The 27,792-nt window shown below is 38.4% G+C and overlaps 3 protein-coding genes across 3 annotated transcripts; all 3 read left to right on the forward strand.

The window, feature by feature from the left end:
• Positions 1-1,020: 1,020 nt before the first annotated feature.
• Positions 1,021-4,231, forward strand: LOC139190635 (uncharacterized). Its single transcript, XM_070811015.1, has 2 exons — positions 1,021-1,132; positions 3,778-4,231. Exons 1-2 carry the CDS (start codon positions 1,040-1,042, stop codon positions 3,985-3,987), a joined length of 303 nt encoding a protein of 100 aa, XP_070667116.1. The 5' UTR covers positions 1,021-1,039; the 3' UTR covers positions 3,988-4,231.
• A 12,242-nt stretch (positions 4,232-16,473) lies between these two features.
• On the forward strand, positions 16,474-17,055 carry LOC139190869 (uncharacterized). The gene has a single exon (XM_070811361.1). The coding sequence runs from the start codon at positions 16,474-16,476 to the stop codon at positions 17,053-17,055; it is 582 nt and encodes a 193-aa protein (XP_070667462.1).
• A 6,741-nt stretch (positions 17,056-23,796) lies between these two features.
• Positions 23,797-24,396, forward strand: LOC139190870 (uncharacterized). The gene has a single exon (XM_070811362.1). The coding sequence runs from the start codon at positions 23,797-23,799 to the stop codon at positions 24,394-24,396; it is 600 nt and encodes a 199-aa protein (XP_070667463.1).
• Positions 24,397-27,792: the final 3,396 nt, after the last annotated feature.

Raw genomic sequence — 27,792 nt, forward strand, 5'->3', positions numbered from 1 at the left:
TGAAAGCCCCAATTTGTGGATGCAAATTTCTTCCTCCTTGATCTTGGACAATTTTGCACCTACAAAACAATTAACACCTTAGGTTAAGGCCAAGAGCCTCACGCGTCCACGATTAATGGGGGGGGCTTTGGCCGAAGAACCTCCGATGCCAAAGTTAGAATTTAGAGAGAAAGAGTGTTTAGAGAATTTTGGGATTTTTGCCAAAGTGTTGGAATTGGCTTTTTTGGTGAGAATGAGAGTATATTTATAGGGATAGGAGGTGGCTAGGGTTTTTGTGTTTGATTTAGGTTTAATTAGCCAATTTATTTGGCTATTAAACATAAAATGAATGTTTTGGTGGTTTTTGGAATTAATTGGCTAGTTAATTAGGGTAATTAAAAAGGGAAAATAGTGGAAAAGGTGGAGAATAAGATGGTTTACTTTTCTTGATGGGATTGGCCGGCCATTTTAGTAGTTTTAGGTTTGGATGGGTGTTTCAATTGATAATTAAGGGATTGATTAGGTAATTAATCCCTTAATTAGTCAATTATTATGATTTTAGGAAATATGAAAGGAATAAGTATATTATTTAGCTAAATAATGAAATGGGAAATATATGAATAAATTAGGTTTTAAGTTTATACCTATTTTGGGCATTTTTGACTTGGTTGAGGGATAATTGCATGCTGCTTGCGCGTAGGAATCCCGGTATACCTCAAGGGTAGTTTTGTCTTTGTTGTCAAAAATCCACGTGTCGCCTTGTGATTATTTTTGGCTCCACACCGGTGGCGGTGGCAGTCGACGTCGCATGAGTCGATTGCCTAAGAAGCTCTCCACATTTTGTGAACTCGAGGCTTGTTATGACCCTCATTAGTTTAATCATAGTTAGTCATTAAATTAGTTAGTTAAATGGGACTATTATAAGTAATTAATCGAGTATTTATCAAATATAGTCAAATATTAACTTCTAATTTAAAAAAATGTCAGTTTTTATAAAAACTTTCAAATATATCTAAAATATCACTTAAATAAACGAAGATTGTTTTGGTGGCAATGAAAAATGAAGGCTAGGGTTTCCTTAGTTGTCTTGGGGAGGCGTTGGGGCGCCATCCTCCTTTCTTCGGTTAATTGTATAGGATTTGTGGCTAATTTGGTGAGTTTTGTCTGGATCTGGTGGTTTGCTAATCTAGTTGTGATAATTGGAAGGGTTTCAAATGGTTTTCATAGGGTTAAGTATAATGTTGATGTTAAGTCTACTTTTGTTAGCTTGCTAATTAGGGTGTAATATCCTCTCTCAGATAAACAATCGGTTTCAGGGGTGGGATTGGTTAAGTAGGACCCCTTTTATTCTGTCCTCATGGCTGAGTAGTGGTAAGCTTCGATGGTTTTGTATGCCGTTGTGGTCTAGGGTTTGTTCTAGACTAGGGTTTTCTGTGTATGTTTGCTTTGATGCACGTAATTTGGGGTGTGCTAATTACTTGCGGGAGTTGGATTCATCTTGGTTTTATACAAATACATGCTTAAATGACTTTACGTGTTTGTATGGTAGTAACTTTTGGTTTGCTGATGTAATGAATTGGATGTGGCACGCCTTAGTGTACCATTTGAGATGTTGTTTCGACTGCCTGGGTTTCTTGAGTTTGGTGTATGGTCTTGGGGTTGGTATTCCCAGCGGCTGGTGCATCATGATGATGTGCCGCCCATGCTACTGCACCAATAAGATTGCGCCTTTTGTAATTATTCTCTGTTTATTGCCTTATAGTAGCTTCATTTTATTTCCTTGTGACTGCTATTTGGTATTCTTCTTAGAGTGGATATTGCCTGATTGTACCTTTATATACCTGGTTGATTCGTGTTTCTTTCATCAGTGTCGTTTTCCTTTGGTGTCTGGTTTTTCCTTACTCTCATTATGGCCAACTTTCTTACTTCCAACTCTGCTTCCTCGTTGCCTAGACGCCCTAGAATTTTTTTCCTCCATGCAACTCCCGAGTTAGGCTAACCCCTTCCCAGTTCCACTCCCTGGGGAACAACCCGTTGTTGTTGAGTGCCATGGGTACCTTCACCATGGAACGAGGTGTGACTCGTGTGTCCACTTCGCTTTGTTCCGCTTTGAATGTTGAACACATACAAAGCAAAGTCCTCATGGGAATGATGTTTAGACAACACCTTGAAGCTAGGCTTATCAAGTGGAAGTTGGGAATACTCTGGAAGTCTGTGGTCAAGAATACTTTTTGCCTTGATCAATATGGCCGGAGGTGGTTTGTAATTGAGTTTGCAGACTCTGCGGATCTTGAAGCTGTGCTGGATAATTGCCCGTGATACATCAGGGGTCAAATTTTCCATTTAGAGAGCTGGACTACTTAGTTCAGTGATCTTGATGCAATCAATAGGCTTGTGGTGTGGGTGAGGCTACCGAGGGTACCTGTGCAATACAAGGATGTGGATATCTTGAAGGTGATAGCCCATCCTATTGGGGATGTCCTCAGGGTGGATGATATCACCCTTGGGCTAAATGGGCTCTTTGTCAAAGTGTTAGTTGAGGTTGATCTTAGAATTTCGCTGACAAAAGGTTCTTATTGTCAACCTGGATGATGAAAACCCTATTCTCATCAGTTACGAGGCAGCCGAAGAAGGTTCAAGGGGCATTTTTGCCTGAATGAGGAGGTGGATGATGGTTGTTTCATGATCGATTGTGTTTTCGATGATGAACCTTTGATCTTCCCAGTCGATACATTGGTTGTCGAGGAAGTGAAGGATGCCTTGCATAAAGATGTCATGTTGTGCTTTCCTAATGCAATTAATCATAATGAGGAGGGGGTTGAAAATGTTGAGGCTGAAATTCGTGAGGTGGTGGAACCTCAAGAGGACGAGGGGTGGACCACTGTTGTCCCCAAATGGAAGAAAAAGGCTGATAAGAGGAAGGTGGGGGAACCTGTTGGTGAGGAACACTACCATGTGGAGGTTAACAAGGAAGGTGGGAAGGTGGCTAAACACATATGGGTGCCGAGGGCAGATCTTGTGCAAGATCTTGCGCAGGTGGTAAGTTATGGTACAAGTCTTGAGTAGGTGGTAAGTTATTGGTCCCATGGGCCAGTATATCTTAATAACATTTCTTCTTATTTCCAATGTGCTCAACTCTCTAGGTGTTCCTTTGTGTTATTTAAGGCCAAATTGGATTATTCATCCCCGTGGTCATAGGAAACTTGCATGATGACCTCCGTGGTGAAAAAATTAGGAATTAAACTCCTGTGGTCAAGAATATTAGCAAATTTAGTCCAAAAGTAAGATTTCTGTTAAATGATTGTTAAAAGTATGGGTAAAACTGTATTTTCAGTTCCAATTGACATTTAAAATAAATAATTTTTTTTATAACAATTAACAAAAAAAATAATGCTTAATTTTTTAAATAAAAAAAAGCCCCAATTCAATGTCAATTGGAACTGAAAATACAGTTTTACCCCAACTTTTAACAGTCCTTTAACAGAAATCTTACTTTTGGACTAAATTTGCTAACATTCTAGACCACAGGGGTTTAATTCCTAGTTTTTTCACCACGGGGATCATCATGCAAGAGTCCTATGACCACGAGGATGAACAATCCAATTTAGCCGTTATTTAATGATAGTTGCTTAATTGTTTGTGTGGTCACTAGTTTCAATTGTTTGTGTGGTCACTAGTTTCAATGCTGAAATCGTTATGTATTTTTATGATCTCAGCATGCCCTACTGTTCTAACCGTTGCGCTTATTTCCATGTGAGTTTGTGTTTAAATGCTGGTTTATTATGTTACATAATACAGGATATAGGTGGTCTGCAGGGGAATAAATTAGCTGGGGAAGGGAGTTCTGCGTCTGGGGATGCTGTTGCTTCTGTCTTAGCTGTTGAAGCCCTTAGGAAGTCTGCTAGGCCAACTGTAGGTGTGGTAAGTCCAAGGAAGCGAGTCAGAGAGGAGGATAATACTGCACAAGCAGAAGGGAACCAGGGAATCACTCTAGACGAAATTGACTGATGAGGTGTATGTCTTGGAACTGTTGGGTCTTGAGAGACCAGATTTTAGCAGTAACTTTAGTTTTTTACTAGAAAATGTGCCCGTGCTTTGTTGCGGGCGTTGAATGTATTATCCACGATAGGCGTGAATAATTTCCACACAAAGTAACTAAAAAGACGGAGTAGTACCTAAGAACCAATGAAGTGAAACTTTGCTTACTATGTATGGATATGCATGCTATAAGAAACCATTCATTTGTAGATCATATTGTGTCATCAGTATTATACTCATAGTTTCAGGTGATCAGCCTACTACATGGGGAAAACACAGAAAAGGCAAAGTAGAAAAGTAGAAGACAATATTTGAGCATCTGGCAGGAATAGTTGGTTTTCGAAAAAATTGTTAAACAGTCTTACAAATTCAATCGTTAAACATTACACTGTGACCTAAGATAAAGATACAGTATATAGTTCATTCACATATCAAAATGAAGTGCTATCAAAGGAAAATGATTAAATGTTGAAAATACAAAACTGGATTGGGCAACCATATCTTTTATCGGTAACTAAACGAATAATTTAGAATTGTACAAACCCTATTCTAGCTCATCTGGCTCCTCTCATCCTCAGCTCTGTATTTCAAAGGCTGAGTAGCCACGTTTGGAGAAGTATCAAATAATCACCATCAGAAGATTGAGAATAACCTCCATTCACATTGCACAAATTGTTTTTTTGGAAAAGGGGACAATTACATATTTAGAGTTAAGTATTAAGATGCAAACATTGTTAAGATAAATTAAGCAGAAAAATGAAACGAATCCAATGAAAATACAGGAGGAAAATTATTTAAAGAAAAGTTAAACTCTAAATATATCAAATTAGTGATTAATTAACCAGATAGTTAGTCTCAATGATCTCGCAATACCAGAGACATCACTCCCCCTGTTAACTCTCAACTCCTCAACTCCATCACTCTCTCCCCATTGTTTCTAATTCACCTCTCCTTCGAAATCTTCGACTACAAATTTATATATAGCAACTTGAACTGTCCATTTCAAATCATATATACATAGGCAAAAAAGCAAAAACTAAACTCCCGCCACATAAATTAATTGGTAACCAAACAAAGAAAAATTCTTGGAGACCAAAACAAATCCAATTGAATTTTCATGAAAGTAATTGTAATTGAAAAAATAAAAACATATACTTACGTGCCCAAAATTTGAGCTTTACATCATATTATGTTCTTCTTACACAAACAGTCTCTCGGCTGTTAGGTAATTTCTGTGGCTTTTGATCAATAGTTGTACTTATATACCAAAAAAAAAAAAAAATAGTCAAACACAAATGAAAGAAAGACCTAACAAATTAATAAGAAATCTAAGTTAGAGTTGTTAAAATTCACTTTCACTTGTACGATTCAAACTTCCACACATTTGTTCATACACTTCACCAACTGTTAGACACTAGCTAATTACCAAGATAGCAAGATAATGAATTCCATGAACGAAAAAATAAAAAATGATATGCAACTTCAACTTACCATGCCAGAGAAGCTCCATAAGAGTAGTACCTTCCTCCTTATTGTATGCATCAAAAGCATTGCAACCGTAGATCCTTAAAATTATAAAAATCCATCCAGTCAAGAGGCAATATAATAGTTGTGGGAAGGTGAATATGCAACCAATAATCTAAGATATACCTGACAAATTTGCGATTCCATTATAATTTCACACAAAAAAAAGATCAAATTTTGATTCAAACATCAAACAAAACAATCCCATCTGATACAGATTAGACCAACCAAATAAAGAATCTATTAATATGATTTTCAACCTAACTATAAAAAGGAGCTTTATAACAGCACAATCAATATAATTTCAACCCAACTAAAAAGAAACTGATTGTGTATCATAAATTTCATGGGTAATTTGATTTTGCAGATTAAAAAGAATTGAAGAGTATTTAAAATTACTAAACCCTATCACAACATACCATCAGCGAAGAATTAAATCCAAATGTAAACTGCAGTTTCTTATAGAGCATATCCAAAAGTAAATTGCAGTTTCCTATATCTCCGAGCATCTAACCAGAAACTGTAATTCAAAACTCTGATTTCAATAACCCAAAAAATTTAAATTGCTTACCTGGTTCTCTTGACCGTGTGGATTACATTAAGTATATGCAGTATAAAATTAAAAAACAAAAAGACCAAAAACCAGAAAACAAATAAGGAGTAAAGATCAAACAGTGAGTGGTTCAATTAACCTTTTTCTGTTGATAGCGTCTGTGAATCCTTTAATCTGCAGAATAAGCTTGGGAACTCTTCCCACCAAACTCCCACAATCAACAGTTGAATATTTGAATTGCATCAAACAGATTGATTGATAAAAAATAAACGAACATGCATGACACGACCAATGAATTTCACCAAACGGGAAGTAATAAAATATTGGACACTGAATGAGTTGGAAAAAAAAAAACACAACAGCATTTTCTTATTCTTCTCCCGCGTTCATGTGGCTTCTTTTTCATCTTTTTCTCTTCTCATTTCAAAGAACTCAACAATTAGCACAGCCTACTATAAAGTAGAGGAAGTGCATGAATCTCCTCAGAATGGATGTCCAGGGTTGACCCTTATGTAGAAGGAAGCATGGGAAGCATAAATGGGATATCAAGTGAGGATCTCAAGTAAATTCGCAACACAAAACCCATCCAGCAACAATTTGTTCATGACATCTTAAAACATCAAATTTTGTCCTGAAAACAGGACATTTAATGCAGAGAGCTCAAACTATAATAATTGGTGAATCAAATATTTTCTATTGAATTTGTCCTTTCAATTGGTTGGTATTTTTGTTTATCCTCGTATCTTTCAATTGCCACCCAAAACTAACATCTGAGAGAGCATTGCACTTCTTATATTTAAAAGCATGAATGGTGAACTAAATCAAAGGATAAGAATCTGCAATGAACGAAATAAAAACACGCTTTTTACAAACATTATTTGCACAAAAATTCAAATTGTATTGAGAAACTCACCACCCCATTTCTCACGAATGATGTATGATGATAAAACCAATTGGTGGGTGCACTGACATATATTCACAGATCCATTAAAGGTACGAACCAAAGACACACATTATCCTCAATCAAGTCAACAATGCCCAGCTAGAATCCAAGTCATCAACACAATCAGCAATTACTTAGTCTATAAATTCTCCTTGCTGTAACTGTTTTGTAGCTAATCATATATTAAGATTAATTAGTTACATTAGTTGGTAACTAATCTTTATTAACTGTTGTGTATAAATACCCCAATGTAAATCAGTTTCAATTAATGAGAAATACATTTCTAATATGGTATCATCCCTTTTTGCTTAACCGCCTTTCTTCGATCTTCTTCTCCGTTGCTTCCTGCGATCACTATTTTCTTCGATCACCGATTTCTTGCGAATCTTGATCGATCTTCTCTTCTCTCCTACTACTTTCTTCGATTACGATGACATCGTCAAGGTCTTCTCCGGTGAATCTTGAAGTTCTTGCCCCAAATTTGTCTCCAATGAACCCTAATTTCACAGCGGTTCCGTCTTCTCCCTCAGTTTCTGCAATTTCAATTCCAAATATCAGTCGTATGGTTCCTACAAAGCTTAAATGAGACAATTATCTCATATGGAAGGCTTTGTTTGCTCCAATTTTTCGTCGATACAAGCTCACAGGAATTATTGATGGCTCTGAAGTTTGTCCTTCTCCATTTCTTCTTGATGCATTTGGCAAGAACACAGGAATTCCAAATCTAGCATTCGATTTGTGGTATGAAAAGGATCAAAATATCCTTATCTGGCTTAACTCTACCCTTTCGGAATATTTCCTTCCGTTCACATTTGATATTACATCATCTCAAGTGTTATGGATGAATATTGAGCAACGTTTTGGAGGCATCTCTGCTGCTCATATCCGCCAACTTTGATCTCGACTACATATTGTTTAGAAAGGAGATCTTGCAATTTCAGAATATATTCAGCTAATCAAAACCATTTCTGATGCACTCATGGCTGTTGGTGCTCTAGTTTCTGAAAGTGATATGATTGCAACCACACTTAATGGTCTTTCTGATGACTATGAGTCTTTTGTTGACTCCATTATGCTTCATATATTAACTACTTCTTTGGATGAACTACATGGATTGCTGATCAACAAAGAATTGTTTATGAATCGCAAGAAAAAGATTGTTGCTTCCTCTGTTTTTGAACCATTTCAAGCTTATGCGGCTCAGTATCCACAATCTCAAGCTCCTCTTCTTCCTTCACCACATGGTTATGCTGCACAAAACTCTTATACCTCAGCTCCCAGACAATTCAATAATGGCAAAGGCAACTACAAGGGAAATCACTAAATAACTATCGAGGCAATAACTATCGGGGTAATTCTAGAGGCAATTCTCACAATTTCAATCGTAACTTTGGAGGCTATACTCGCAATTCATTTGGAAATACCTTTGGTCACAAATTTCCATGTCAAATATGCCATTCTCCAGATCATGAAGCCATTGATTGTTTCAAACGGATGAATCATGTTGTTGTCGGTAAAATTCCTCCAGCTATGGGTGCTCACACCATCTACAAACCTTCTGCTCCTACTTGCCTTATGAATTATGGTGCAACGTCTCATATTACTAATGAAATTTATGCCATTCAATATCCCACCCCTTACAATGGTCAGGACAAAGTTTACATTGGTGATGGTCAAGGTATGCCCATTCATCATACTGGTACTACCATTCTTACTACTCATGCTCCCACTTTTTGTTTGAATAATGTTCTACATCCCACTTTTCATTTGAATAATGTTCCACATGTTCCTGCAATGAAGCATAACCTTCTATCTGCTTATCAATTCTTAAGAGATAATCACTGCAAATTGACTCTTGATTCCAAAATCAAGGATCGTATCTCGGGGATGATGTTTTTTCTGGGGCCAGTTAAACATGGCTTTTATCCATATCAACGCACTCTCACTGCAACCAATTCTCCATCTACTCTTTTCAGTTCTAAAGTCTTTTTACAAGTTTGGCACAACCGGCTTGGTCATCCATCATCTACAATTTACATGAAGGCTTTAAATAGTAGTACTATTGTTTATATTGGTAAAAAGTTTACTTCTTTCTTTTGTTCAGATTGTGCAAATGGCAAGAATCACAAGTTGCTTTTCACTGCAAGTATTAGTTTTGTGTCTGTGCCCCTAGAACTTGTTCATTGTGATGTTTGGGGACCTGCCCCTACATCTTCTGTCAGTGGTTATAAATACTATGTGTTGTTTGTTAATGAGTTCACAAAATATTGATGGATTTTTCCATTGAAGCTCAAATCGGAGGTGTATTAAGTCTTTGTCAATTTCAAGAGTTATGTAGAAAACTTGGTTGGTAATAAAATCATAGTTTTCCGATCTGATTCAGGGGGTGAATTTACAAGTTCCAATTTCAATTCTTTCTTGTTGCAACGTGGTATTTTGCATCAATATTCTTGTCCTCACACACCGAAACAAAATGGTTGTGTAGAGAGGAAACACAGGCATCTCATAGAAATTGCTTGGACTCTTCTCATTGCATCCAAGGTTCCACACCAGTTTTGCGTTGAGGCATTCTCTACTGCCTTGTATTTGATAAACAAGCTTCCAATCTCTGGTCTTGACAAATCTCTATGGGCATCAATCTTTCACAAGCCTCGAGATTATTCCAAGCTAAAGGTTTTTGGGTGTAGTTGCTATCTCTGGCTTAAACCCTATACTACTTCCAAGTTAGATGGGAAAAGCATTCACTGTGTTTTTTTGGGCTACAGTTTACAGCATAAAGGCTATCGCTACTTAGATCCTTTTACATCCAGGATCTACATCTCTCGCCATGTGCTTTTCTATGAGTCACATTTCCCATTTCATGAGTCTCAAGGTTCAACAGTTCAATCTCTCAGTTGCAGCACACCCAATACCCTCAATACCCTACATTTACCATTCCTTTTTACATACCATGTACTACTCATTTATCCCCAACCCCATCAACCTATTCCCTCCCTCACCCTTCCTCACAACCTATTTCCACTTCATTAGCAACAACTCCTTTAATGCAATCTACATCCACTTCACCAATGCCAAATTCTCCAATACAACCTACCTCTCTAATCCTGTCTCAACCTCCCCCTTCCACCAATACTTATTCCATGATTACTAGATCTAAAGCTGGGATTTTTAAACCTAAAGCCTTAGCTCATACTAAACATCCCCCTGGTACATTAAGCCTTGTCCCTACAACTTACTTACAAGCTTCCAAGCATGATCATTGGAAGAAAGCAATGACTGAGGAATTTCAAGCACTGCAATCCACAGGAACTTGGTCTCTTGTTCCCTCTACACCAAATCATAATCTGATAGAATGTAAATGGGTTTTTCATATTAAAAGAAAACTAGATGGCAGTGTGGACAAATACAAAGCTTGATTAGTAGCAAAAGGCTTTCATCAACGAGAATGTATTGACATTCATGAGACTTTTAGCCTGGTTGCCAAACCTGTCACTATCAGGATACTTTTAACTTTAGCAGTGCAATTTGATTGGTTTTTCAACCAGTTGGACATAAGAATGCCATGGATCTCCTTCTCAAGACACACATGGATGGTAGTAAACCATGTACTAAACGTCTTGGTACTCAAAAGTTAGATCACAGTGGTACACTTCTCTTTAATCGACATGCATATAGATCAATTGTTGGGGCATTGCAGTATTTGAATTGGACTCAACCTGACCTTTCTTTTGCTTAATTAACTCTATCAGTTTCTCCATTATCCTCTATATACTCATTTTCAGTCTATTAAAAGAGTATTACACCTTCTCAAAAAACTGTTGATGAAGGACTTTGGTTCAAGAAAAGTTCACTCACTCTCACTGCCTTCTTGGATGCTGATTGGGCAGGATATGTCTTTAATCGATGCTCTACTAATGGTTATTGTGTTTATCTTGGTAGCAATCTAATCAGTTAGAATGCAAAGAAGCAACATACAGTTGCTTGTTCATCCACTGAAGTTGAATATTGTCCTTTAGGTCACACCTCTACCGAGATCACTTGGATCTGCAAAATCTTCAGGGATATTGGTTTTCCATTATCCGAAGTTCCAGTTCTTTGGTGTGATAATGTGTTTGCGATTTCCCTTGCATCAAATCCAGTTTTCCATGCTAGAACTAAGCGTGTCGAAATTGACTACCACTATATTAGCGAACTTGTCTTAGCCTATCTGCTTAGAGTTCAGTTTGTTCCCAACCACAATCAAATTGCAGATATTCACACACAGTCTCTGTCAAAAGCTCGATTTCAGTTTCTCAAGTCCAAGCTTTCACTTGGCTCTCATCTGTTCAACTTGAGGGGGTGTAAAGACACATTATCCTCAATCAAGTCAACAGTGCCAGCTAGAATCCAAGTCATCAACACAGTAAGCAATTACTAAGTCTATAAGTTCTCCTTGCTGTAACTGTTTTGTAACTAATCATAGATTAAGATTAATTAGTTACATTAGTTGGTAACTAATCTTTATTAACTGTTGTATATAAGTATCCCAATGTAAATCAATTTCAATTAATGAGAAATACATTTCTAATACGAACATCATACAGTGAATTGCAAATAAAGTAAAACATCAAGTATACCTCGAGGCGACATTAGATACGATCATTATCAAGTCTTCATCATTCACACCAGGAGCACCCAACATCTCAGAATTCCTCATCTCCATACCATTATATAGCAGCTGCTGCTGCTGAAGCAGTACCCATGTCTGCTTATACGCATCGAAAAACATATCACGCATTCATTATACATTTCTCTACTAATTAATCAGCTAACTGAATTTAAAATTAGCTTCCAAACCAAAAAAGTTCTAAATTTTTAATTTTGCAATCACATTCAATTCTTCATCTCTTACTCTAAATCCCAATTACATAAATATCTAAACTTTACTTCAATTTAATATTGTTTTCCCCAAAAACAGCACAATCCCATAAAAATAAAGTTAAAAAAAAAGCAACAATAAATCATGAATTCAATTAAACTTCTCACCTCCACCTCCAGCAGAGCTTTCACATTCTCAACCTGTCACAAAAAAAAAAAAAAATCAAATCAAATCAAATCAAATTCAAGTAAAAAAAAAACCATAAAAGAACGAAATAAAGACACCAAAATTAAAAAAAAAAAAAATATTCCACACAGATTCAACTTTTACAGTATAGAAAACACAACTTTCACAATATTAAAAAAATTGTTGGAGAAAAGGTTCAAAGGAAAAATCTAAAATTAATTACCTTGAGGATAAGACCAACTCCAATGGTAGGCTAAAAGCCAAATTTCCCCACTTATTCCCCCTCCCCAAACACCACCCAACCCATGCTAAAACATTGGGCTAAAAGTCAAATGCCAAAGCTAGGCCAAATCCCCCCCCCCCAAATGCGAGTGGACTCACTAGCACTTGGGCCAGTCTCGGCCCGCCCACGCGGTTGGCTTGCAAGGCTTTCCAGACAGGGGTGTGCCCCCTGTCAACTATGTGTTGGCCAACATCATCATCCCAACGGCTATAATTTTAATCCAAGGGCTGGGCTTTAAGGACCGTTGGATCAAATTTAATTTTTTTAGAATTTGTTATTTTAAAATACATTGAATCCAACGGTTGAGATTGAATATAATCAAATCTAATGGTAAAAAAAAGAGATCTAACGGCCCAAATTTAAATCCAACGGCTAAAAAATAATTAAAAATAATAATTTAACTCAAAATTCACCCAGAAACTCTATAAATACCTATGTATTTGTTCAAACATCCACACAAAACTCAATTTTCTCCTACAATGCTTCCAATGTATCTTTCTACCATTTCTTTCCATTTCCAAATTGTTCAACATGGCAAGAGAGCATATTAGAGGTCGTAATTGGACATGTGAGGAAAATGTTGCTTTATGCTTGACATGAGTTTCTGTTAGCGAAGATGGTGTAGTTGGCACAAATCAAAATAATATAATGATATAAACAAAATACCCAAAATTATAAAAACAAAATTTCAAAAAATGAAGAACAATGTGTTCTAAAACGAAAAACAGAAGAAAATCATATACCCAAAATTATAACGGACGATTTCATATTTTGTAGATAAATAACACTCCCTTTTGTCATGTATGATAAATATTCAAAGTTATAACATCTCAATTCCACATAAGGCAGTACACAAACCTTTGGAGATATGCCAGTGGACAGTCAAAAGCTGGGTTTCATGTTGTGGCAACGACTCATGCTGCTATTCAACGATGCAAAAGAACGCAAAGTTCTATATTGCTATAGTACATATATTGAAATGGAAATGGAAACACAAAGGAAAACAGTTATTCATATCTAATGACCAAATAAAACAGTTGCATAATATATGTTCTGACCAAATAAAAGTAGGTTGACTTGGTACCATTCAAGAAAGCCCTATCCACATTCACCACATCTGCATATAGTAGCATTTATGGGAAGACCCACTCCAACAATGGGCTAAAACCTAAAATTTCCCTCTCTCCCCCCCCCCCCCCCCCCAAAATCCACTCCAACCCATGACCCAAAATTAACCTAAAACTCATATAGGGGTCAAATACCAGGCCAATTTTAGGCCACAAAGCAAAATAGGCCCCACTAACTGAGAATGAAACCAAGGCTGTGAAGCCCACTGCCCATCCCCTACTCGCCTACGCGCTAGGCCTTTTCAGAAATCCAACAAACCCACGTGGGGTTGTTCCTTCGGGTGTCAGATCATCAAGTAGCCCAACGACTACTTTTCTTCATCCAACGGCTGGATTTAAATGGGCCATTGGTTAATCCAACAGTCTAGGTTCAAATTTTTTTTTAAAGTTTTATATTTATATATTTATTGAATCCAACGGCTTAGATCGAATATAATCAAATATAACGGTAAAAAAAAGATTTAATGGTCCAAATTTAAATCCAATGGCTAAAATAATTTAAAAAAGATCTAACGGTCCAAATTTAAATCTAACGGTAAAAAAAGATCTAACGGTCCAAATTTAAAATATTTTGAGGTTAAAATGTTCAGAAAATTAATTTTGGATAGTCTATATAATTTTTTTTAAAAGTTAATTAAAAAAATAGCCTTAATTCATTCTTTAATAATTTCGGGCTAAAATTTTAGGCTAGAAGGGTTGGAGCAGAAAATCTATTTCTGGGTTAAAACCTATTTTTTGGGCTAAATATTTTTAAGTTTTAGGTCATGGTTGGAGATGGTCGTATAGAGATGTGACAACAAACCAACCTTAACGAAATGTAGTCAAATCAATTGGCGAAAGTGATTATCCATTTCGTATTCGGCTTTATCACTGGAAAGAGATGCTTTAAAATATTTGCTGCCCTCTCACCCAACTACGAACAATCAAGAAAAGAAAATCATATTCAATAGAACAGTAACTATGCACGCCAACTCAAAAAGATGTACCGATGTAGTGATATGAGTGTCCAAAAGATTAAGACGTAGCGGGAGTGGATAGATCAGAATTAGTAAGAATAGTAATGAGAGAGAGAGAGAGAGAGAGAGAGAGAGAGAGAGAGAGAGAGAATTATATCACCATCAAGGTAGGTTATCAATACCTTAATATATATTCATAAATAGAACAGTTATATTGAAATTCCTAGCATGGTTTTCATAGTCAGTGGGTATGTCATATACTGGAGAAAAATCTTTGGAGAATAACTATAATCAATCATCCTCATCCTTGAACCGTTATAAACTATGTATTTGGATCCTCGCCGGATCCCCTCATTGGGGATCCTAGGGATCAACGCACGTGGACCGTTGATAAAAAATTGTGTGGTTCAAATTAAATGCTTTGTATATTTTTAAAAATAAAGTAGCCTCGTTTTGTGTAAAAATATAAAAAAGAAAAAAATTATGACCGCACGATTTTTAATCAATCATCCACATGCGTTGATTCCTAAGATCCCCAGATAGGAGATCCGGCGAGGATCCAATTGCATAAACTATCTCTAATTGGATGATCAATCTTGGCATAATGTACGGAGTAAAGTAAGCAATCAAGATGCTGGAATGCTTAATTGAGATATAATACCTTGGTTGTGAAACTGTCAAGTATCAAATGTGGATAAACCTGGATTCACATGGCTTCCCTTTCTCTAGCCAAAACCACAAAGCATCATGCTCATCCTCTGCAATTAAAATACAACAAAAAAAAAAGAAAGTCAAAATGATAATTCAAAAGTTAGAAGAATCATTTTTTTAGCAAGCATAGATTTCCACATACAAAGAGAAGAGAAACAATGAAGATAGGAATACCTTCTGCCGATAAGGAGGTCGAAGGATCTGAAGGCTGAAGCTACAAACAAAACCCCCAAAACCACAATAATCAAATTTGAACAAAAAAAACACATTTATAAATCCAAATTTACACTCCTAAGCACATAATATTCAAAGCAAAGAATTACCCACCCCAAATCGGCATCAGGAAACGCTACCATTTATGGGCTTCAAATTTTCTTCGAATCGACACCAAATTCACTATTTTCCAGTCATAGGGCCATCTGATTTATAGTCTTCGAGAAGAAGATCTGAACAAATTTTTACAGGGTTGGGCGTTTTCAGCAAGAAAGAGAGACAAGTCGAGATCGGAGAGCGAGGAAAGGCCAGGTTTGAGAGCAACAGAAGGGTTTGTGAGAGAGATCGATATGGAAAGAAGAGTCCAGAATTCTAGAACTACATCAACTCCTGTAGAAGCATACAGACAGTGACCTAGGAATTGAACGAAACGCTTACATTTTGAATCGAATGGAAGCAAGAACCCTAGGCCCAGAATTCCGTACCCACCCTCCCATACCTCCCACCCCATTTCTCTGCACACGGGTTCCCCTTAACCCTACCCCAACATTTGCAACGATTCCCCAAATCAAGGGTGAATCGTGCACCCTCGAATCACTCCCAAATCCCTCCCTCGAATCACTCTCTCTACACCCAAACCCCTCTCTGGAAGACCCACTCTCTATCACCCCTCTGCAAACCCAGCCACCCAGCCAACCAAACTGTTTGAGATGGACGAAACCCCCACCCCCAACTCTCACCTTTTTTGTCTTTTTGAAACCAAGCAAGCTTCCATAAGAACTTCTATAGGGGCTTATTTGATCAGGTTTTTTGCTGTACTCCCGCCGGGAGAGCTGGAGGTGTCTGCTTCCTTTGGAATTCTAATACTACTGCAGTTACAATTTTAAGTTATTCTCATCGGTTTATGCTTTGTCTTGTCCGTGAGTTACATAATAACAAAGATCAGTTTAGTACTTTCGTGTATGCTTAACCGCAAAAACAGCTCCAAGCTAGTCTGTGGGCTGAATTGCTCACTCATAATCCTGGGTGCCTAATTGGAGACTTTAATAGCATTATTGATAGTTCTGAGAAGCTTGGGGGCAATTTAAGCACGACTTCTCATATGAATGCTTTCATTGATTTTCTCAATAACGGTAATCTAATCTCCTTATCTGCTTCCGGGGTTCCCTTTACTCGGACTAATGGGCATGGTGATAACACTAGGATTTATGAAAGACTTGATCGTTGTGTTGCAAACTCTCCATGGTTATGTGACTTCCATGAGTATTCCCTTCTTAACTATCTGATCTTTGGCTCGGATCATAGCCCCATATTCCTATCTAATAATATTATCTTGGATAAAAGAACCGTTTCAGCTTTTAAGTTTGAAGCAATGTGGATTCGTCACCCGGAGTTTAAATCTTTTGTTAAGAAATCTTGGACTTGTGATAGTGGACATAGACCTCAAGATAGATTTGTTGCCTGTGTTGGTACCTTTAAATTTTTGGTCCGTAATTGGAACAAAGAGATTTTTGGAAATATTAAGGAGAGAAAGGATAAACTTTTATCTGCCCTTAATGACATTCAAACTAGAATTATGTCTGGTGATGCTACTATTGATTCTAATGAGCACTTGCAGGAGGAAAACAACATTAAATCAAATCTCTCTTCTCTTCTGCTGGATGAAGAAGTCATGTGGACCTAGAAAGCTAAAGAAGTCATGTGGACCTACAAAGTTCTTCCAAACTGTGGCATCTATTCGAAAGAAAAGAAATGAGATTAAAACTATTAAAGACCATGATGGGTTCTGGTGGAATGTGGGGGAGGGTTTAGAACAAGTTTTTGTGCAGGAATTCAAACTGCGATTTGCTTGTGCTATTCATCCTTCCCAGGACACTCTTGCTAGTCTGGCTGATATCATTAGTCCTTCTATTACTGAATTACTCAATAGGCAATTATTATTACCTATTTCGGATGAGGAAATTTGGGATGCTGTGAATAACATTGGAGCCTTAAAAACTCCAGGTCTAGATGGACTATCTGCGGCTTTTTTCCAAAATTGCTGGAATGAGCTTAAGGACACTGTCTCTCCTACGACTAAGGACTTCTTTCTTAATTGTTCTAGTCTTCGCCACCTAAATCATACAAACATTGCTTTGATCCCTAAAGTCGATAACCCATAAATTGTTTCTAATTATAGACCTATTGGCGTATGCAATGTTAGCTATAAGATTATTACGAAGGAAACGATCAAAAGACTCAAGCCACTTTTGGATTTTTGCATTTCACCAAATTAGGGAGCTTTTGCTCCGGGTCGTTCAATTCATGATAATATTTTAATTGCCCATGAGCTTTTTTCTTCTTTCAAATCTAAGAAATTTTTTCTTCTTTCAAATCTAAGAAAGGATTTGGGTACGATGGGTGTTAAGCTTGACCTTGAGAAAGCTTATGATTTGTTAAATTGGGGTTTATATTCGGTGTGTTTAAAGTCGTTTTGGATTCAATAGCCAGTAGATTAATTTAATTATGGAATGTGTCACTTCCACCTCTTTTTCGATTCTAATTAATGGATCTGCTCATGGTTATTTTTTCCCTAAGCGTGGTATTCGACAGGGAGATCCTCTTTCTCCTTATATCTTCATTTTGTGTATGGAGTCTCTAATTAGACATTTCAATATGCTGGCAACTAACCCTAAATCTCATGTGAGAATTTTGTCATCTCCAAGGGGTTATAGAATCTCTAATTTGGTTTTTGTTGATGGCTGTCTTCTATTTGCCAAAGCCAAGTCAAGGGAGCTAAACACATTCTTCATCTTTTGAACCTTTTCTCCTCGGCAGCTGGCCAGCAGGTAAATTTCCATAAATCCTCCATTTATTTCTCAAATAATACCAATAATCAGGTAAGATGCTCAATAGTTCACATCCTTAACATATAACACAAAACTACAATTTGTTGACCTTGGTATACATAATATTGTTTTCTGGAAAGATCCAGTTAATGAAACTGAACTTTTGAAGCGTGTGAAACAAAAGCTAGCCGGTTGGAAAGAGCATACTGTTTAGGTTAATATTTAACTTAAGACTTCTAGGGAAGAAAAGCCCAAAAGAGCTCAATAAAGAAGATTTTGCCAGAAGCCCAGCACCAAACCCAAATACTCATCTTTAGACAATATGACGGCTCCCCATTAAATGCAAAGGTTAGGTGCTTACAAGGGAAGTGACAACCAATGGAAATCAACCAACTCTCGGCCCAAAAGCACTTTTTCGAATGGCAGAACATGTAAAAATGCTAATGACTCACTACTCTTCAGTTGCTTTCGGACAAGAGAAAAAATGGTGTAGTCGGGCTAATTCGCCTATAAAGAGGGGAAAAGGGCCCAAAAGACAAGGACACTCAACCAATCAAACAAACAAACATACAACTTGCCTCTCAGTCAAGCAAATATCCAGAAAGTTGTGCTTTGTCCAGATTCTGCACCCTTTTAGCCTTAGACTTCCTTTAGAAATACATCTTTTTGTCTATGTAAAAGCTCTGCTACCTTCTCCAACTGTTGTAGTATCAATTCTCTTGTGTAAACTCATTTACCACTCATCCTTCTTTTAGTAACTAGCCTTTTAGAACTACAACAAAGAAGAGATTGCAAGACGTTTAACCTTGCCTGACAAGGTGAAATCTTGCCCGACTCTCATTGTTTGATCTTTCAATTAATAGATCTGGTGTTATAATGTATTCCCTAGTATATATTCAAGTTATTTTCAGTCTTTTGATGATCCAAAGTTCCATCAGTTCTCAGATCTGGTTCACTTAGTAGTTTTATTGTCATAAGAAGATTAAAAGTGAATTAAAACGGATGACTTGATCAAATCTGGATCTCCCCCCTTTAAACATATACAAGATAAAGAACTAAAAGTCCTTAATCTCAAGGCATAGAAAAGAACTTAATGTAGACTTAACCCATCTACGACAATCCTTTGATAACAAGAAGTCAGAGTAACTTGGGGCGCAAGTAATCGGCTTAAATACACTTGTTCTACATCTGCCATACACAGATGGCAATGGCACACCTTAGCACTTAGTTAGTTTTGATTGCGAGCCTCAAGACCTACACCTAAGGCCCCACAAAGGCACATTTCAGAACTAACTTTGTCCTCCTCTTGCAACATCTCGGCAAGCCGGAGCTCGACAATCAACCAAAGTGCCAACTTCTCGAGGAACTGTGTGCTCGAGCCAGGGACCTTGTTCAACCAGATTTCTAGCCCGAACATAGTTTTGGCACGCCCGGTGGGATCACAAATCTTGTATGCCAAGAAGACAAAGGAAAGAACAAACTTTCAGAAGGGGAGCAAAACAAAAACCACCCCTACTATATACCGAGATCTAGCATGACAAATCTCCCCGAAGATTTGCAAGGACCTGTCTTGACGGAAAGCCCGACTCCTTCCGAGAAATCAGGATAGAAGGTCATAAATGAAGACCTGAAGGCTACCATGATAACTGTCTTGAAAAGCATGGAGAGAAACTCTCTAAAGACAAGAGAGGAAATCAGCAGACTTTATTCCTTAATAGGAAATCTGCAAAGAAGGTTAGATCTGGAATACTCTACCCTAGGAAATGATAATGTTATAGAAATAATAAGAGAAGCCAGCCCTGTGGAGGAGCCAGTTATTCCTCTGTTTTCTTTACTTGAGGAAAAGAGGGATAAAGGAAAGAACAAGGAAGAATCTAGAGCTAGTCAGCCAGTGTTGAAAGAAATTCTGGAACCAAAGTTGCCCGACCCCTTGTTATTTTTGTTGGATAACAGGGGATAGTGCGAGTCAGAAGAAAAACAGTTATTGAAATAACCATAGGCTAATATAGACCCTTTTCTACATGCCCCAGTAAACATGATCAACCTAACATGGGCAGAGAAGGGAAAAGGAAAGGCCACGTGGGAAGTAAAGGCAGAAATGAGGCCAATTGATAGACCAACAGAGGGAGCTATTAAGCTGCCCGAGAAGCCTAAGGCCGCCATAATCAAAGGAGTAGTGCTATGTAGCAAATGTCAATGTGAATGCGAGCTAGAGGTACCAGCAGCATGAGCCGTCATTGATCAGGAATTAATTAAGAGAAGAAAAGAGGAAGAACATGAAAACCGCATGAACATCATGCGGGCAGCTGAGAAGGAAACCTCTAGGAATGTTTTCCAGAGGTTGGGAGGAGATTCTCAGCCTAAAAACTTATTAGAAGTATTCAGAAACTATGAAGCTTCAGATGAAGTGGAAGACAATGAGGCCAAGATGCCAAGGTGGGTGGATACGAGGCCATCCCAGCCAGGTTATGTCGGTGAAGATTTTAGAATGAAAGGAATGACGGTGAACCCGATCACAAAGAAGAACCTTGCCCGACTAGGGCGGAAATGGTACATAATCGGAAGAGATGAAAGACCTGTTAAAGAGATGAGAGCCTCTATGATCAGAAGGGTCCAAAGGCAGCATAAAGCCCATATAAACTCATTGAAAGTTCCCACTACTTCAGAGACCTCGAAGAATGTAAAGTTTAAAACTGTACCTTATGAGGGAGAAAATCAACCTCATTGGAGGAGTAAGAAGGAGGTGAAGAGGGCAAATAGCAAAAACGAAGGGCAGAGAGACCATGTGCCGCCGAGTCCCCATCCTGGGAAATACAGAATCTTGAGGAGAGCTCAAAAAGATATGGTGATGATACCTACCTCAAGATGGAGCCCAAAACCAATATGCTTTGGAACCATCTCACCCGAGAGAGGGTTGCTCGCACCATTGTTGGTAGATACCATTTGTGAGGTTCTAGAACAGATGCCAAACTTTGGCATAACCCTGGAAGAAGGGTTTCCTGAGCTAATGTTGCCCAAAGAAGCACAAGCTTGGTTGGATGAGTTTATGAACCATATTGGGGGCAAAGGGAAAGATATACTTGGACCCAGCAACTTTCACGTAAACATGACATATGTATTATTAGCCATGTTTCACGCCAGGCATGATCAACCTCCCACGATGGAAGGTGATTACTTGACGACAGAACCTATGATGGCGCATATTAGTGTCGAAGAAGCAGGACAAGGAGAGCCCAACAAGACAGGCTTGCCCGAACAAACAGGGAAGAAGCCTGAGATAATATATTCAGACAAAATGGTATTTGTTCGCCCGAGTTTGACCCTGGCCAACCATCTCAAACCCATATATGTAATTGCTCACCTGGAAGGTGCACCTTTGAAGAGGGTATTGGCTGATGGAGGGGCCGCGGTCAATGTGTTACCATACAAACAGATGGAGAGAATGTGCAGGAGTGAAGATGACCTTATCCCCACAGATCTTATAGTTTCTAGTTTCTCGGGAGCTATCACCAGGACTTGTGGGATACTACCATTAGAGGTCGATTTGGGTTCAAAACAAATCATGCTGGCCTTTTTTGTTGTAAACAGTACTTCCACTTATGAGGCTTTACTGGGCAGAGATTGGATTCATTAGAGTCTTTCTATGCCATCTACCTTACACCAACAAGTGGCTGTTTACCATGAAGAAGGGGAAAAAATACCTAGGTTCTAGGAAATGGTGGAGGCCAAATCACGACCATTCTTCCTTACAGCTAACATCACAGAAGACAACTTCTACGATCCCAGTGTTGGGATTCTTCAATGTTCATGAGCTGATAAGAACAGCCGCCTGACTAAGGTGACAGCCCAAAAGCTTATAGAGCAAGGGTTATCTCTTACAAGAGAAGAATGGGACAAACCCTACATCATCCCAACTCCCTGACACCATTAATGTCGAAATAGAGAATGAATGACCAAGTGGTTGCAGTCAGGTCCTTAATAAAAAGACTGTTGGTGTATGAGAGAGATAACAAACAAGAAAATGAGAACTCAGCCAAGGAAGAATAAGAGTTGAGCGGAAAGGCTTCAAGCAGCCAAGTGAATAAAAAAGAATCTTTTGGAGAATAGTTAGAAATAGCCATCCAAATGGCTGAGTGTATATATGACTTGGATGGACCAGAGGATTTGCCCGAGAATCCTGAGCTGGTTGAGTTTTTGTGTGCAGAACCTGACAAACCAGCCCTAGAAGTACAAGACCCCTTGGAGACCATTGATTTGGGAACTGAGGATGAACCAAGACCTAAAAAAATCAATGGTTTGTTGGAAATCGAGGATCGGGCAAGGACTGTCGACATTTTGCATAAATTTAAAGATTGTTTTGCTTGGCATTACACCGAGATGCCAAGTTTAGATCCAACCTTGGTAGAACACAGGATGCCTATTAAGGAGGGGTTTAAACCCATCAGGCAAGCACCACGGAGGATGTCAAAAGAAATTGAAGAAAATGTTAAAGAATAGATCGAAGGGCTGTTGAAGGCTGGATTTATTAGGCCTGCCAAATATGTTGAGTGGTTAGCCAACATTGTACCTGTTTTAAAAGTTATAACTAAAGCAGCTAGATGTTGTGTTGACTATAGAAACATTAATGGAGCCACGCCTAAAGACGAATACTCCATGCCCATGGCTGACCTATCCATAGATGTAGTGGCCAAACACAAAGTTCTATATTTTATGGACGGGAATGCTAGATATAATCAGATAAAAATGGCTAAAAAAGATATACATAAAACAGCTTTTAGGTGCCCGGGCCATGTCGGAGCATATGAGTATTTGGTAATGCCATTTGGGCTCAAAAATGTTGTGCAACTTATCAAAGAGCAATGAACGCCATTTTTCATGACTTAATCGGCCATAGCATGGAAGTGTGTGTATATTGATGATATTGTGGTAAAATCCAAAACTGAATAGCAGCATTTGATGGACCTCAGACAAGCCTTAACAAGAATGATGATCCATAAGCTAAAAATGAATCCAAAGAAGTGTGTTTTTGGAGTAAGATCGAGCGACTTTTTGGGATTCCTCAATCATCAAAGAGGAGTGGAGGTTAACAAAAACAAAGCTCGGGCAATAATGGAATCACCTCCCCCTACTAATAAGGTACAACTACAAAGGCTGTTGGGAAAAGTCAACTTTTTAAGGAGATTCATTGCTAATTTGGCGGGCAAGATTCAACCGCTAACTCCTCTGCTGAGACTAAAAGACAAAGAAGAGTTTGAATGGGGCCAACCATACTAAGAGGCTTTCGATAGCATAAAGGCTTACTTAGCCTCTCCACCAGTGCTCATGCCACCTCAAATAGGGAAGCCACTGAAACTTTATATCTCTGCCTTAGAGGGTCAATTGGAAGCTTGCTAGCCCAAAACAATAAAGGAGGGAAGGAACAAGCTATATATTACCTCAGTAGAATCCTTACTGAGGTAGAAACAAGATACACTCCGATGGAAAAATTATGTTTGGCTTTATACATTATTGCTTGCAAGTTAAGGCATTACATGTTGCCTTGCCACATTCACATCATTGCCAAAACCGATGTGATCAAATATATGTTGTCAAAACCAATGTTGACAGGAAGAATTGGAAAATGGATACTTGCATTATCAGAATTCAGTTTTCAGTATGTACCACAAAATGCGGTAAAGGGGCAGGCAATAACGGATTTCTTGGCCGAACATCAAGAAATAGGATATAAGCCTATCAACATCCCTGGAACTCTGAAGGTAGCTAACCTTTGGATCCCACCAAGCAAAGCCATCTCGGGTAGAGAAGAATGGATTCAACAGAAGGTAAGGAGAATATCCATCATTTGGATTACTCCATGGAGGCTGTATTTTGATGGTTCTTGTACCCAAAATGTTGTTGGAGCTGGGATTGCCATCATCGATCCTAGAGGTACTCACCATTGTTATTCCTTCATCCTAGATTATCAAGAAACTACCAACAATCGGGCAGAATATGAGGCCTTGATAATTGGCCTAGATATCTTGATAGAGTTAAGGGCAACCGAAGTTAAGGTATTCAGTGATTCAGAGTTGGTGATCAATCAGTTGAATACAGAGTACAAGTGCAAACACATTACCATGGCCGGTTATTACTTAACGGTCATTCAATTGTTAAGCTATTGGGGCACTGAAATATCAGCCAGCTACATCTCTAGATAGGCAAATGCAATTGCCAACGAGATGGCGCAATTGGCCTCTGAAGTACAGATTTAGGAGAAGAAGTTTGAAGAAGACATAGAGGTCCAGAGAAGAAATCTCACTTCCATCTTGGAAATGGGATTCAGCCTAGATGTAATGGCTGAAGAGATGGAGACTGAAGATTGGAGGACACCTGTTCTTCGATATTTAAAAGATTCATCCTTCCCCATAAGTAAGAAGAATAAATAGCAAGCAACTAAGTACGTTTTATAGGGAGAGAATCTACTAAGGAAGACTCTAGATGGACTGATGTTAAAATGCTTGGGCCAAGAAGAATCAATGAGGATAATGGCTAAGGTGCATAAAGGGATCTATGGAGCACATCAGGGGGGAACCAAGATGAGGTGGCTACTTAGGAGATACGGTTACTTCTAGCCCGAGATGGAGAAGGATTGCAAAGCTTATGCCCGAGGGTGTGAAGAATGCCAAAGACACAGACCACTCCAACATGTGCCTTCAGTACCTTTAAACCCCATGGTCAAGCCTTGGCCCTTCAGAGGATGGGCAATGGACTTCATAATTATGGCAACGGAATACTTCACCAAGTGGGTAGAAGCTTCACCAGTAAAGACTATCACTTCAACTGCAGTCAAGAAATTCATTGAAACCAAGATCTTACATAGATTGGGGTGCTCGAGACAATTGTCACAGATCGCGGGCCATCTTTTATTTCAAAAGAGGTAGAAGAGTTTGCCAGTAAGTTCAAGATAAAGATGGTTTAGTCTAGCCCTTACTACCCCCAGTCAAATGGTCAAGTAGAAGCCAGCAACAGGATCTTGGTAAACATTATTAAAAGAATGGTGGCCGGGAATCCAGAGAAATGGCATGAGAAGTTAGGAGATACTTTGTGGGCATATAGGACTTCTAAAAAGGCAGCAACTGGAACTCCTCCTTATGCTTTGACTTTTGGGCAAGATGATTTGATCCCCATGGAAATTAATATGAGTTCGGTCATAATTCAAAATCAATTTAGGCTACACAATGAAGAATACCTTCAGGCTATGTGTCAAGGAATTGAAGACCTTGATATAGCCCAAGTTGGATATTGCCCGACTCTACCTAAACATTGTTACTATTGGCTAAATAGATTTTAGCATATCCAACTTCCATTTGCTGTCTCAATTCCTTTGAATCTTCTGCGCCTTTGCCCAAGGGCCCAACCAAGAAAGTCGTGGTAACTGATCCTAAAGCATACACCTATGATGATGAAGTGATCAAGAAAGCAGCATCTGTGGGGAAGTCTGGGCTTGTGAATATCAACACAAGTGGAATCTAGCGATGCGATTAAGGCTGCTCGGTTACTCCTCAATGCCATAGAAGTTCTGAAACGGAAGCAGGGAATACTGCACCTTTCTGAAGATATTATAAGAACTTATTTATCCTTAGGCATGCTATCTCGAACATCAATTGAGATCTAAGAAGTCCATGTAGGTTCCAAGGGATGCACTCCCTCTTTAAAGGAGGGCCCAATATAAAGACCTACCTGAAGACCATGCATGGTGGAAATCATTTCACCAGTCTCAAAGGAAAATTGGATTCATGCAACTTTGGGTACCTTTGAGAAGAAGATAGGAAGAAAGTTGGAATTAGAAGGATCTGGAAACCGACTGAAGACTTTAAGGGATTCTTGGAGAGTTATGAGAGTTCCAATCGATTAAAGTATTTAGCCAAAGAGTGGAATTGAAGGGAGTTTTATAGCGAAGGATCAAGTGACGGTTGGAATTCATGGATTAGTTCAAAGGTCTCCGAAAAGCAACGGCTGCATCAATGGTGCAAGTCCCAAGTAAAAGCGTGCGACGGTGGTTACTAGGAGACTCCTACTCAATCATTATTAGCGCCTCGGTTTGCAGGCTTAACAACGATTAAATGGGGCATTGTTTGGGTTAATATTTAACTTGAGACTTCGAGGGAAGAAAAGCCCAAAATAGCTCAAATAAAGGAGATTTTGCCTGAAGCCCAGCACCAAGCCCAGATACTCATACAAAGATGGTAGTGGCACGCCTTAGCACTTAGTTAGTTTTGATTGCGAGCCTCAAGGCCTACACCTAAGGCCCCACAAAGGTACCTTTCATAACTAACTTTGTCCTCCTCTTGCAGCATCTCGACAAGCTGGAGCCCGACAATCAACCAAAGTGGCAACTTCTCAGGGAGCTATGTGCTCGAGCCAGGGACCTTGTTCAGCCAGATTTCTTGCCCGAACACATACCATTTCTAAGGCTGGTCGTTGGATGCTTATTAATTTCAATCTTACTGGTATGCCAAACCACATAATGTCCTGTTTATAGAGTAACATCCAAAATTAATAAGAAATGTAGGGATTTTTTCTGGGGAAGACAAACCAAACTTAAACCTATAGCCTGGGAAAAAGTGTGTACCCCAAAAGATCAGGGTGGTTTGGGGATTAAACGTATTAACGACTTTAACAACGCTTGCCTAGCGAAATTAGGTTGGAAAATTATCACTAATGAAAGCAATTGGTGGGCGAATATAGCTAATAGCAAATACCTACGGAATGATGAGTTTTTAACTGCTAAAATGAGGCAACATCACTCTATGGCTTGGAAAAGTATTCTGGCCATTAGGCATATCCTAATTGAACGTATGAGATGGATTGTGGAAAACGGGGAAGATATTTTCTTCTGGACGCATAATTGGGTTTTTCCTTTCCTGCTTTTCCAGCTCATTGGGGAGAACAACTGCATTAATATTGACTGGAACCTCAAGGTGTGTGATGTTATTGATAATTTGCGCTGGGATCGCACTAAATTAAATTCTTTACTAAATATTGATATTTGCAAGAAAATTTGCTTAATCTCGCTTCCTATGAACCCAACCAAGGATAAATTAATCTGGGGGCCCTCCAAGAATGGTAAGTTTACAGTGAAATCAGCCACTTGGCTTCAAAATAAGAATAATCAATCTGGTGCTCGTTTTAGTCTATTAAGGAAAATGTGGAAACTCTCAATTCCTACGAAAGTTAAAATTTTTGCCTGGCTTTTTATTCAAGGTCGTTTACATACCTGGAGCATAATAGGTAAGTTTGTTAAAAATATTGATAAAATATGTGCTTTGTGTCAAGGTGCAACTGAGGATCAATTACATCTTTTTCATAATTTTCCACGCCTTTGCATTATTAAGGGCGTTGTTCATGTTTGGATTTTGTTTTGAAGATTATCATTGACGGTAGTGAATCGAGAGAATATATTAAGGGTATTTGTGTCTATTTAAGTGAGATTTTGAATATATTTGAAAGTTTTTATAAAAACTGATGTTTTTTAAATTATGCGCTAATATTTTGTTATATTTAATAAATACTCTAATTCATAGTTGTTAAATTCTACTAGTTGGTAGTGGGGT

The sequence above is a fragment of the Malus domestica genome, chromosome 13 (genome assembly GCF_042453785.1).
Source record: "Malus domestica chromosome 13, GDT2T_hap1".
Classification (NCBI taxonomy): Eukaryota; Viridiplantae; Streptophyta; class Magnoliopsida; order Rosales; family Rosaceae; genus Malus; species Malus domestica.

What these genes read in the sequence shown, in the direction of transcription:
- LOC139190635 (XM_070811015.1), top strand. Translation starts at nt 1,040, where the DNA reads ATGAAGGCTAGGGTTTCCTTAGTTGTCTTGGGGAGGCGTTGGGGCGCC. An exon ending in TAGGATTTGTGGCTAATTTG is followed by an intron (nt 1,133 to 3,777) that starts GTGAGTTTTGTC and finishes TACATAATACAG; the next exon opens with GATATAGGTGGTCTGCAGGG.
- LOC139190869 (XM_070811361.1), top strand. Translation starts at nt 16,474, where the DNA reads ATGAATGCTTTCATTGATTTTCTCAATAACGGTAATCTAATCTCCTTA.
- LOC139190870 (XM_070811362.1), top strand. Translation starts at nt 23,797, where the DNA reads ATGTTGACAGGAAGAATTGGAAAATGGATACTTGCATTATCAGAATTC.